The following is a 12,921-nucleotide window of genomic DNA, read 5'->3' as shown; positions in this document are numbered from 1 at the left end:
ATTTTTGGGCAAAGTTATCAATAACTCTATAACGACCAAAATACCCCTCCCAACAACTAAAAAATAATTAGTTTTTAGGGTATTTTGGGTAGTTGAATTATTTTCAGTTCTTATAATTAGCCTTATGGCTCCTATGTAGCTATCATCCACCATTCTTCTCATCACACAAATTCAACAATCAACATTCAATAATTCTCTTATTCTCTTAATCTCTTCCCTTTCTCAATCTCTCTCAGTCTTTCATACATTCTCTACAATCTGAGTGAACTCTAATAATCTGATTGGTTGATTGTCTAATTCTCCAAGTTAGCAATTTGGGAGGCTTGGAGCCTTGGACGTTGAAAGGCTTTAACCATTGAAATCAAGTTGGGATTTTGAACTGGCAATCCGAGGTAAGTCCAATTAAATTAATTTTATTTTTTTAGAATTAAAAAAAAAATGGCCAGCTCTTCTCCAAACCCCAAGTTTAGTAGCCCGATTTGGAAAATATTTAAAATAGAGGATGTTGAGGGAAAGAGGAAAATAATACTTTTCCAAAAATGTAGTGGTGGTACTGGCCATTTGACTAGACATTTTCTCTCACATGAGAAGGAAGAAGAAATAACCCACAATTTAAATGAATTGTTGAAATAATGGAAAATAAATTTTAAAAATATTAGGAAAAGTCAGAGAACATTTCTCACCACCAATCCCGCCATGGCATGTGATTTGTGATCTACTAACCCCTTTGGTGTCTACAGGCTACAATTCCATCAGAGTCTTGTTTAGTTGTTTTAGTGTAGCACTTGCAGGTACCACTATACCAAGGTTTGCTAGATGCAGTCATGATGCTGAATATAGATTACAACTTTACAATTACAAGACAAAGGAGGGCATGATACTACTACATACACCAAATATTTCACTTGAAGCAGATGATGGAAGTGTTAATGCTTTCATCATAATGTATATGTAAATTTTGTTTAAATCGTAAATTTTAACAAATAACTCATAATTTTTTATTTTATTTTCAAGTTATTGTAAATTTTGTTTTAATTTTATTTAATTTATTTGCTATTAATGTAATCTTATATTTTCAATTTGTAACTATGTTGTATTTTTTATATTTTATTAATTTATTCCGTTTTCATATTTCATTCATCCAAGTATGAAGTATCCAATCATTTTATATTTCAATATTTCTATGCTTTGTAATTTGTATCATTATTCATTCAAATTCAAATGAAATAAAATTCCTATTTGAATTGTTTTATATTTTTATTATTTATTTATTTTTTGGGCAATTGTAAATTCTTCATCCATAACCATATCCATTTAGTCTAACCCGGTTCGGCCCTTGGCCGCCCTATGGCCCATCTAGGCATGGCCTGCAACACGGCACGGGCCCACACGGGCCTGGGCTGTGGGCCATGCCGAGCCAACCCCCAGAATTTTCATTGAGAAGGGCAGCATGGCCATGATGGCCCACGGGCCAGCACGGCACCTTGCCGACCCGGCACGGCCCACTTTACACCACTAAGCGTGGCTGGCTATAGCCTATAGCCTATCCACAACGATGACAATCCTCTCTTCTGTTATACATGTTATGTTATCTTGAGGATAAATGGAGCCCATTTGCAATTGAGATCTAGGAGGTCATACAGAGCTAGACCATAGAAACTAATTTTAATTTGTAGAGCGATCCGATTCATGTAGTAGAATTGAATAAAATTAATGCGTTACAAAAGAAAAAAAAAAAAAAAAAACTAGAAGTGGCTAGAGAAACTAGTTCAATACATATTCCGATGCCCTTCAATTCCTTAAATTAAGTTGATGCGGGCGCCTCGTTTTGAACCAACCATGCATTATGGCGTGGCGTGATTTGCACAGAAGCTCTGGGAGTGACCGGGGAGGCTGCTAGCTCAGCTCCTTCAATATAATTCAATTCATTTGTGCGTGCATCGATATCTGATATCTCAATAATTAATGAACAACAGTAGTACTTGTGATGATGGTGATCCACATCATCATCGTCGTAACAAATATGAGAATTATCATTGAATTTTGGTGGCTTCTTATACCCGATGAAGCGCTGCTGGGTGTCTTGGTTTGTTCGTGCTTGCCCACATCAATCATGATCTCAAACCTGCAATTTTCTTGAGATGGATCCATGGTTGTAATGACCGATAGATTGGAGAATTGGCATGCTTCCTTCTGTTGATTTGCGGTCTGATAGAACATATTAAAAGCATACGAGGCATTGTTCCTTATATCCAACCCGCCACATGATGAGCCATATCCCAGACTGGTGCAATCCGCATATGTGCATGCATAGTTAATGCTCTCCGGAAAATTTGAGTCCATAATATTTGCTTCAGGCGACATAATACACCACTGCCTTGCCAAATATTCAACGCCCTTAGCTGCGACTAGATTCCGACCATTACCCAAATCCAAGGAGTATTTAATCGTCCCATCAAAGTAGAAAATACCCCAATGCCGCTCGAAGTTTCCGGGTTCAATGCTTTTGATATCCTCGTCCACCAGTCCGAAAAGGTAAATGTCGGGTGGGTTGGGACGTTTTGGGGTGCCTTTGCCTTGGACTATACGATTGACAAGGCCTTGGTTGAACCTACGGGCGTACTCCAAGTTTGCGTTGGGATCACCATCTGTGGGCCATCCGACTTCCCCAACAATGATAGGAACTGATGAAAACCCATTCTTCTGAAGAGCCCAAATCAGAGTATCGTAATTGGCCTCGAAAACGTTAGTGTAAGAGATGGAGCCATCCACAACCGAGGAAGAAGTTCCATCGAAGAACGCGTAGTCCACTGGGAAATGGGGGTCAGCATAGAGACTAAGGAACGGATAGATATTGATGGTGAGTGGTGCACCGTTGTCGCTGAGGAATCTGATGATGGACACCATGAGCGTACGGATGTCGGAGCGGAAGTCGCCGCCGGAAGGTAGATTGTTGTCCGTTTGGTACACATCTGCGTTCAATGGGATCGTTACCTTCACTTGTCTACCTAGTCCGGCTTTGATTAGTGCAGCTTGGATGTTTTGTAGCGCGGGAAACGTAGTTTGTTTGTAAATGTCCTTATAGGTCTTGAGAAAAGGTTCGTTACCAACAGCAACATACCTGCAAATTATTAAGAAGACAAATTATTAATTAATTAAACGGCCGGGAGCTAGTGATCATCATATTCATCACATCGATGAGTTTTTCTTTCTTTCTTAATTTAATTAATTTATATATACTTGTATTTCTAGCTAGCAGCTCTAGGTGAAGACTGAAGTGCTCGCTCAAGCAGTCAATTAAGCTGCATGCATATATATATATATTCAGAGTGAATAACTAATTATTATAAGTTTGAATGCAGCAGTCGACCAATTAGCTTACGTACGTACCTTATATCCACACCATACTTGGAAATATACAAGGAGACGTTCTGTTGAACCCAGTCCTCGGCAGCTCGCACGGTACTCGCAAGTGGTGCCAAGAAGTCATTGGGTATTCCCAACATAACCTCAATCCCAGATCTTCCTAAAGCCTTTAATGGTGCAGGTTCGGCTTCGAAGAGCTTCACTTTACCGAACCCATTGTCCTTCAATAGCTTGACTACGATGTTGGGTGGCAATGGATGTGAGGCACGAGTTCCCCAGTTGCATCCGAGGCCCTTAGCAACTGCAGGACCTTTGCATACCGCATAGACAATGAAAAACCATACCAAATAATTATGGAACCCCATTTCTTTTTTCTCTTTCCTTCAAGTCAGCTTTGCCCTTTGCGTTTTCTTTTCCAAACGCTTTAATTTAAATCATTGGTAGAGGCCCAAACAACGAAAAGAATAATTATTGTTTGAGTTAACAAGGAATTGGATTCCTCAAGGAAATCCGGTTCATAAATAACCTCAATTCTTGGCCGGGTAGTGTAGAAGAGGTCCCAAGGAAGAAAGGAATAGAGTGAAACTTGTTGGTGCATCGGCATCAGCATCAGCATGGTCATTATTTATTCATTATTATCACCCCTCCATCCAGCCCTGATGAGCTATTCCTTGGATGATAGAAAAGAGTTCGCACATGGAAGAAAGGTACCGTACCTTTCTTAAAAACTTTTTCTTTCTCCAGAATAAATATCACTCCATCAGTTATGGTGGCGTTGGACGGAAAGTCTCTATTGTCTTTTCTACACCATTTCTCATTGCTGCTACCTTGGTAAAATAAATTAATATTCTAGATTTAAATTCGCATCTCCACTTTCAGAACCTTTCCCATTTTTAATTGGGAGAATGAGCAATCAGCCCAGATCAGAATTTTATAACCCCACAGGGGGAATGCATCCTGACCGTGAATTGATACCAAATTTATGGGCAGGATGTGATTTATAGTGGGGAGAGGGCTAATAGTAAGGGGGCTGGAATTCATAATTCTGCATCAGGTGTATCCTTACTTCTCTGTTTTTAATTTGTCTCGATACATTAATTGGCAGCTGCTAAAAGGAATAGCAAAACCATCCCTTGAAAAAAATGGTGTATGAAGAAATTAAGCGATCAATTACACTTGAATCGCCCATAAATTAAGTAGTTCATTATTATGAACATAACATATTTTGTATACAAATACAATACTAAAAGCCTCGTATTTACATGTTATCATCATCTCCCCATGATCCCCATGATGATGGTAACATGTAAATACAGAAGATGTTCCTAATATACAGCTGTAATATCAGGTGTGGGTAGGGGATTCGGATTCCAAAAAGTTTACCTAGTGACCCATCATTGGACGATTAGAATTCAAAAAAATATGAAATACTTCCAGAGTTTATACTTTTTTGTAAAGATATCTATTAATTCTTTTTTCGTGTTTCTTGTTCATGTGTTTTTCATTAAATTACTTTTCTGACCCAATGCATAAAAAAACTAAATTTGGAGAGAGTTAATATTTCTAATCTTAATTGATTTATTGATTTTTAATTATATTAATTTTTTTAATTAGTTTTTATATTAAGTAGTTTTTCTAATACAATAAATAGAGCATTGGATTAATACCAAATTAAATGAAGAGATATTGAATAGACATTTTAGGTAATGACAATCAAATTCCTAAAGTTTTCGCAATTAACGACAATTGGGTTTCTAATGTCAAATGGCCACCTTTATCTTTAAAAAAAATGCAAGAAAAAGGAGAAGGGTCATGGCAAGCATAGATTGTTTCCTTGTATACCATTGTAATAAAAAGGAGAAAGTATATACAAATGCACAATTTGAAACTTTAAGGAAAATATTCTTGGAAGGTAGGATTTGTTTTCAAGAGTAAAGGGCTTGCCAATCTTGAGGCAAATGAAAAGAAGAAAAGTAAACTGATCAGGATGTATTCATGATTTTTTATTTTTTATTTTTATTTTTGAGAGAAGGTAATGTATTCATGAATGGTGACTTTGACCTTGAGTTATTTCTTCTTGACTAACAAACTACACACTTCTTGCCTCAGCTAGCTTGCCTCTTTCACCCCGAGCAATAAGCAACTCATAGTCCTGCATTTCTCAATATATTTCAAGGTGAGAGTTGAGTGCCAACAAAATTATGCTATGCATGGGTGCATACAAATTGTTATGAGGGATACAACGACAGGTAAACTTATCAGGGCAATATCCATATGAAGATTAAAGTGCACACTCATGTAAATTGGGCCAAGTGTATTTGATGATAGGAGGTCTATTTCTAGATATTGTGTCTTTGTTGGAGGAAACCTGGTATCTTTAAAAGAAGAAGAGATTCGGTCTCCTTTGATTCATTGATCAAAATGATGGTGTTTTCCTATTCAAGGGTTGCAGCAGTTGTCTGTATGACTTGCTTAAGACATCTGAAAACTTGATAACATGAGGTCTCTACTAGTTCTGCTAGAAAACAAACTTATTTATTTTAATGATAATAAAAAGACAAAAAATGCTGAGGATAAGCTACCCTAACGATTAGGCTATATTTAACATTTATACATTTTTTGATCAATATCAAATCAGGGTATCTTCATCTCCCAGAGGAAATATATTCTAGATCTCTTGAAAGATATGGGGAAGCTTGGAGCAAAACCTGCTGACACTCCTATAGATGTAAACCACAGGCTTGGGGATTGTAGTGATGAACCCATAACAGACACAAAGCAGTATCAAAGATTGGTGGACAGACTTCTCTACTTATCTATGACAAGACCTAACATTGTGTATGCAGTGGGAGTCCTTAGCCAATTTATGCATGCTCCTAGGATCACACACTTGGATGCAACATACAGAGTTCTTAGATATTTGTAAAAATTCCTTGGGACATGACTCCTATTTGAAAAACATGGGCATATGAAAGTTGAGGTTTACATTGATGCAGATTGGGCTGGTTCTGTGGATGACAAAAAATCCACTAGTGGCTATTGTGCCTTTGTTTGGGGAAATCTTGTTACTTGGAGGAGTAAGAAACAAAGTGGGGTGGCCAAATCGAGTGCAGAAGCTGAATATAAGGCCATGTCTCCTGGTGTGGTAGAACTTCTGTGGATAAAGAATCTCTTGGGTGAATTGGGCTTTCCTCTCAGTGACCCTATGTCACTCTATTGTGACAGTAAGGTAGCCATCAACATTGCAGCCAATCCTGTTCTCCATGATAGAACTAAACATAAAGAGGTTGACAAACACTTCATCAGGGAAAAATTGGAAAAAGAAGTTTGCACTCCCTACATCAACTCTGAGGAACAACTTGTAGACATCCTTACCAAAGGATTAAACTCCATGCAACGCTATAATCTTTGTAACAAGTTAGGGATGATTGATACCTAAGCCCCAAGTTGAGGGGGAGTGATGTGACCTTAGTTATGTGCTGCAAGGGCACTTTTGTCTTTTATTTTTATTTCTTATGTTGTTGCCCTAACATATAAATACAAAGTTTGGCGCTGCCAGCTATATTTTTTGATCTCAATCTTCTCTTCTCTTCTCTCTTCTTCTTCTTCTTCTTCTTCTTCTTCTTCTTCTTCTCCTCTCTTCTCTTCTTCACTCTTGATCGAAATCAGGTCTTTCTTTTCTTCATTCTGGTTTTTGTTTTTCAACTTATAACATTCAAATTTAATGTGCCATTTCTTGTGACAATAGTTGCAGTTCAAGTTCTTATGTCTAGATTTTGATTTAGACTTTGGTTTACTATTTGAGCCTTTATCCTTAGACCTTCCTCTAGCAATCAAGCTAGAGTCTTGACTATCACACCTATTTGTAGTTAAATCTTTGTCAATCACCTCTTTGGAAAATATGATGATTTAACATCCTCTATAGTAATGGAGTCTCTTCCATAGAGGATAGACTCTTTGAAAAACTTATATGAGGGTGGTAAGGAATCGGGTAACACAAGGGGTCGGTCTTCATCTTCAACCTTAACATCAATATTTTGCAAATCCATGATTATATAGTTAAATTCATCAACATAAGATTTGATAGGTGTACCTTCAGCCATACGAAGCATGGATAGTCTTAAAGTAGAGCTTACTAGAAAGAGATTTCGACATGTACAAAGACTCCAACTTCAGCCATAGACCCGTAGCCGTCTTCTCATGAACGACTTGCTACAAAACATCGTTTGATAGTAACAACTGAATCATGATTAGGGCTTTGAAATCTAACTCCTCCCATTCTTAATCACTCATAGTTGCAGCTTTCTTCTGCTTGCCGTAGAAAGCTTTGTGCATCCCGTCTTGTCCCAAAAAGACACACATCTTAACAACTTACCAATACTGAAACCGATGCTACCATCAAACTTCTCAATATCGAATTTCATTGATAACATTGCAAATGCCAAACAAAAATAGGGCTCTGTACCGGTTCGTTGCAAAAAACCCAAAAATACGGATTCAAATGGCACCTAGAAATGAAAGAAAAATGGAGATAAAGAGAAGTAAACAGAATAAAAACATAAATTTATGTAGTTCGGCTTTTAACCTACATCCACGATTGAAGGAGCAGAAATCCACTATGAGATCGGCAATGGAGAAGATTACAAGGTTATACACTCACAATCTCACTCACAGAAAACCCTAAACCCCAAATACACCCACAATCACTCAACTTCTTTAACAAACCAAAGACCAAAGACCAATATGCAAGAGAAAAAACCCTAAAATACATAACTCTTCGTATTCAGGTCAGACCCATAAGCTGAATATGGATTGGGTCCCCAAGCCCATAGCCCATCACTAACCACTTTGAAAATTTGCCTTTAGTTTTTTTTTTACCATTAATTCGGAGTGGATTCATGAAGCGGGCCACAACAAAGAATTCAAGGCACAAACATAACATTATTAATAAAAAGAGGTAATACAAGTATATTACTATATGTTAGTTTAGGAGATTGTTAGAGCCGACTGTACAAGGGTAGTATAGTCCTTTTATGTTTAGTTATGTATGTATTGTTCAACTGATGTGGCTCTCACTTAAGTGAGGGCACAATGGTAATTCTTGTATACCTTAGAAGAGTATAAATAAAAGAAGGGCCAACTAGAGGGATTTGAATTTTTTCTCTCTAGTTTGGATGTGACCTTTTCTCCTTCTTCTTCTCCTCCTTCTCTCTCTTCTTCTCTTCTTTCTTTTGATCTGAACTTATACGAACATCTAGTCTAAGTTTTATCATGGTATCAGAGCCACGATAATCAGTTCAGATCAGTCGTCTCCTTTTCTCTCTATTCTGCGCATTCCTTTCTAGGGTTTTGCAGAATTCTCATTAATACTATTGAGCAGAAGAAGAAGAAGAAGAAGAAAGGAAGAAGAAGAAAGAAGAAGAAAGGAAGAAGAAGAAAGAAGAGAAGAGGCTGCAGACTTAAGGCCTCAAAAGAATTGCTTCATGCGAGTGAAGCATTTGTATTTATACTATACTGGCTGTACAACACAAGAGGTCTACAAAATTACAAAAATACCCCTACGGGCACAAAACCTGTGTACAGTACATACAATACATCTGTCAACACTCCCCCTCAAGTTGGGGCATAGATATCAATCATGCCCAACTTGTCACAGAGATCTTGGTGTCTGGAATGGTTTAACCCTTTTGTAAAGATATCTGCTAGTTGGTCTTCAGAGCTGATGTATGGAGTGCATACTTTGCCTGTGATGATTTTCTCTCTGATAAAGTGCTTGTCAACTTCAATGTGCTTTGTTCTATCATGTAGTACCGAGTTAGCAGCGATACTTATAGCTGCCTTGTTGTCACAGAGTAGAGTCATGGGTTTATCAACTGGAAAACCCAACTCTCCCAATAGAATCTTTATCCACATACCTTCAGCTACTCCGTGTGCCATTGCACGGTACTTAGCTTCAGCATTGGATCTAACTACCACGGTTTGTTTCTTACTCCTCCAAGTAACAAGGTTCCCTCCTACAAAGGTGCATTAACCACTAGTAGACCTTCTATCACTTTGAGATCCAGCCCAATCCGCATCTGTGTAAATTTCAACTCTCAAATGTCCATGTTTCTGGAATAATAAGGCAGCACCCGGGAACTTCTTAAGATACCGTAGTATTCTCTCCGCTGCTTCAAGATGAGTGGACCTAGGTGCATGCATGAACTGGTTGAGGACACTAACAACATATGCTATGTTTGGACGAGTCATAGAGAGGTACAACAATCTCCCTACAAGCCTCTGAAATTGCTTCACATCCTTAAGAGGTTCACCTTGGCTGTCACTTAACTTATGGTTGGGGTCAATGGGAGAGTCAGCTGGCTTAACCCCAACCTTTCAAGTGTCCTTAAGCAAGTCTAGGACATATTTCCTTTGGGAGATGAAGATACCCTTTTTTGATCGGGCAACCTCAATTCCAAGGAAGTATTTGGTAGGTCCTAGATCTTTCACTTCGAATTGAGTGGCAAGGAAGCCCTTTAAACTTTGAATTTCATCCTTCCACTCACCAGTAACAATTATGTCATCCACATATACTATTAGGGCAGCCATTTTACCTTCTCCCCTTTTTACAAATAGTGTGTGATCTGACTGATATTGCTTGTATCCCCTCTGCTGAACTGCAGTATGAAATCTACTGAACCAAGCTTTTGGTGATTGCTTCAGCCCATATAAAGACTTCTTTAACTTGCACACTTTTTGTTCATTTCTTTGAGCCAGAAAACCGGGGGGTTGAACCATATAAAGTTCCTCTTCAAGGTCACCATTCAAGAAGGCATTCTTGATGTCGAGCTGATGTAGATCCCAATTCAGATTGACAGCAAGAGAGAAAAGTACTCTAATAGAGTTCATTTTGGCAATAGAGACAAAGGTTTATGCATAATCAACTCCATATACTTGAGTAAAACCCTTTGCCACTAAACGAGCTTTATACCTCTCCACGGTTCCATCAGCCCCATGCTTAATAGTGAACACCCATTTACATCCAACTGGATACTTTCCCTTAGGGAGATCAACAAGTTTCCACGTGCCATTCTTGTGAAGAGCATCGACTTCTTCCTTCATGGCATTTGTCCATTCTGGTACCGAGAGAGCTTCTGCCACATTCTTGGGAATAGGGATACTGTCAATGGAGGTAAGGAAGGAATGAAATGAAGGTGAGATGTTCTCATAGGAAACAAAGTTGGAAATGGGGTGTTTAGTGGTGCACGACCTAACACCTTTCCTATGGGCAATAGGAAGGCCAAGATCATTAGCAACAGGGAGGTCAGGACCATCATTGAGAGTCAAGTTACCTGAGTGAGTATGATCTTCCCCCGAGGAATTTGATGGCACTTGAGGTACAGCTTCTAGATTCTCCACGGCTCTTGAACCTGGTTGGCCTTTACGACGACGAGAAAAAACACGGAAAGGTGGAAGATCAGAAGGAGAAGGGGAAGGAGGAGAAGGATTAGGAAGAGGAGAAACTGGTTCAGCTTCCTCCTCATGTCTATACTCCCCCTAAGGAGAAACAGGAAAAAAGGGCTCATCTTCAAAGAAAGTAACATCCATGGAGACGCAGAATCTCCGAGAAACATGATCAAAGCAACGATACCCTTTCTGAGAGAATGAGTAGCCAAGAAATATGCACGGGATAGCACGAGAGTCCAATTTCCCTCGGGTGGGAGATAGGTTTTGGACAAAGCACTGACAACCAAAAACACGAGGAGGGATAGAAAGAAGAAGGGCCTTAGGAAAGAGAAGCTGATGTGGGGCTTTGTACTCTAACCAACGAGAGGGCATTCAGTAAATGAGGTATGTAGAACAAAGGATAGCCTCAAGCCAAAATTGTTTGGGAACATTCATGTGGAGTAGTAGACCCCGTGCCACTTCAAGGAGGTGTCGGTTCTTCCGTTCAGCCACACCATTTTGTTGTGGCGTGCGGGCACAAGAGCTCCGATGAAGTGAGCCATGTGAAGTAAAGAACTTCATGAGGTCACTATGAAAAAACTCTTTTGCATTGTCTGATTGAAATATTTGAATCTCGGTCTGAAATTGGGTGAAGACCATCCACTGAAAATCTTGGATAATTTTTGGTACTTCCTCACGGGTTCGCATTGGATATACCCAAGTGTATCTGGAATAATCGTCAATGAAGGTAATGAAGTACTTGTAGTCACTCTCAAAAGGTAAAGTAATAGGGTCCCACACATCAGAATGCACAATGTAAAAAAAGAAACTCAGATTTACTATTTCTTTGAGGAAATTGAGTTCTACAATGCTTGCTTAATTGACACGTTTGACAAGAAAAATTAGAAACAAACACTAACTTACACAGTTCTGGGAAAACAACTTTCAAGGACTCAAAGGACAGATGACCCAAACGACAATGCCACAAATATATTTCTCTTTCTGAATTGACTCATAGACTCTGTAACATGAAGGCCAACCGTATTCTCCAGCATGTAGAGTCCATCAACCATACGTCCCCTACCAATCGTCCTCCCCGAGGCCAGATCCTGAATCACACATTAGGAAGGGAAAAAAGTCACAGAACAATTTAAGGAATTTGTAACACTACTGACTGAGAACAAATTCATATGGAATTTTGGAACATGAAGAACATCAGAAAGAGTAAGGACGAGGGGAAGAGAGAGAGAGTTCCTTGACCAGCTATGGAAGTGTATGATCCATCAGCCAGTCTCACTTTATCTCTTCCAAAAAGATGGTGATAAGTTTGAAAGTAAGAAGACATACTAGTCATGTGTTTTGACGCTCTAGAATCAATGATCCATGGAGAGTCAAGGTTGTGAGAAGCAACATAGAAAGCTGTGGTAGGATTACCTGATGTGGATGCAAAAGAGGTGGTGGGAGGAGCATCCACCTGGCAAATTGCTCTACCATAAAGCTCCAAATGGTCACGGAAGGAGTTTACAATATCCTCCCTTGGGTCAGATCCAGAGTAGCTATGTTGGCCATGTGGTGTTTGAGTCACAGTAGAAGTGGAGGGCTGATTCTCTCGAGTAACCATGTTGGCCATGTGGTGTTTCTTGGTACCTTGTTGCCCGGGCCTTCTAATTACATCTGAGCCTTGCTCCATAGGTAGATCCTGAGCCCACTTTGGTTTCCCATGGAGATCCCAACAAGTATCTTTGGTGTGCCGGGTGGCTTCTGACAATTAGTGCACCACAATTTTTCCTTATCTTCTGCTTTCTTCTGGAGATCCCCTCTCTTGGAAGAAGGTCCACCACTAGTAGATAGACGGTCCACTTCTGGCTACTGTACCTTCTTAGGAGGAAACTTAGTCACTTGGAGGAGTAAGAAGCAAAATGTAGTGTCTCGGTTAAGTGCAGAGGCAGAATTCAGGGCTATGGCACAAGGAGTGTGTGAATTACTCTGGTTGAAGATAATTTTAGAAGACCTGAAGATTCCATGAGAAGAGCCTACAAAACTATATTGTGACAACAAAGCCATCAATATTGCTCACAATCCTGTTCAACATGACAGGACGAAGCACATCGAAATTGACCGACACTTTAT

General features: G+C 39.2%; 2 protein-coding genes across 11 annotated transcripts in view; both read right to left on the bottom strand.

Annotated features, from left to right (window-relative positions):
• Positions 1–1,660: 1,660 nt before the first annotated feature.
• Positions 1,661–4,434, bottom strand: LOC148846704 (glucan endo-1,3-beta-glucosidase 5-like). Its single transcript, XM_088949270.1, has 2 exons — positions 3,391–4,434; positions 1,661–3,121 (listed from the first exon to the last, which is right to left on the bottom strand). Exons 1-2 carry the CDS (start codon positions 3,729–3,731, stop codon positions 1,963–1,965), a joined length of 1,500 nt encoding a protein of 499 aa, XP_088805396.1. The 5' UTR covers positions 3,732–4,434; the 3' UTR covers positions 1,661–1,962.
• A 745-nt stretch (positions 4,435–5,179) lies between these two features.
• PDS3 (phytoene desaturase 3) overlaps positions 5,180–12,921 on the bottom strand; it is a 186,409-nt gene continuing 178,667 nt past the window's right edge. For all 10 annotated transcript variants that reach the window (XM_088949259.1, XM_088949262.1, XM_088949264.1 and 7 more), the window contains exon 15: positions 5,180–5,518. In XM_088949259.1, the coding sequence (XP_088805385.1) occupies positions 5,456–5,518 (63 nt within the window). In that variant the 3' untranslated portion in view covers positions 5,180–5,455. The remainder of the gene's footprint in view (positions 5,519–12,921) is intronic.

Source organism: Nelumbo lutea, chromosome 6, assembly GCF_056320005.1.
Source record: "Nelumbo lutea isolate HS-2025 chromosome 6, American lotus-T2T, whole genome shotgun sequence".
In the NCBI taxonomy this organism is placed as follows: domain Eukaryota; kingdom Viridiplantae; phylum Streptophyta; class Magnoliopsida; order Proteales; family Nelumbonaceae; genus Nelumbo; species Nelumbo lutea.
Note: the sequence above shows the minus strand (reverse complement) of the source record. Positions and strands in the feature narration are given on the sequence as shown.

Bases quoted from the DNA above. Each gene is read 5' to 3' on its own strand.
- LOC148846704 (XM_088949270.1), bottom strand. From the start codon at position 3,731: ATGGGGTTCCATAATTATTTGGTATGGTTTTTCATTGTCTATGCGGTA. The intron at 3,122-3,390 runs GTACGTACGTAA...AATAATTTGCAG, and splicing joins AAGTATGGTGTGGATATAAG to GTATGTTGCTGTTGGTAACG.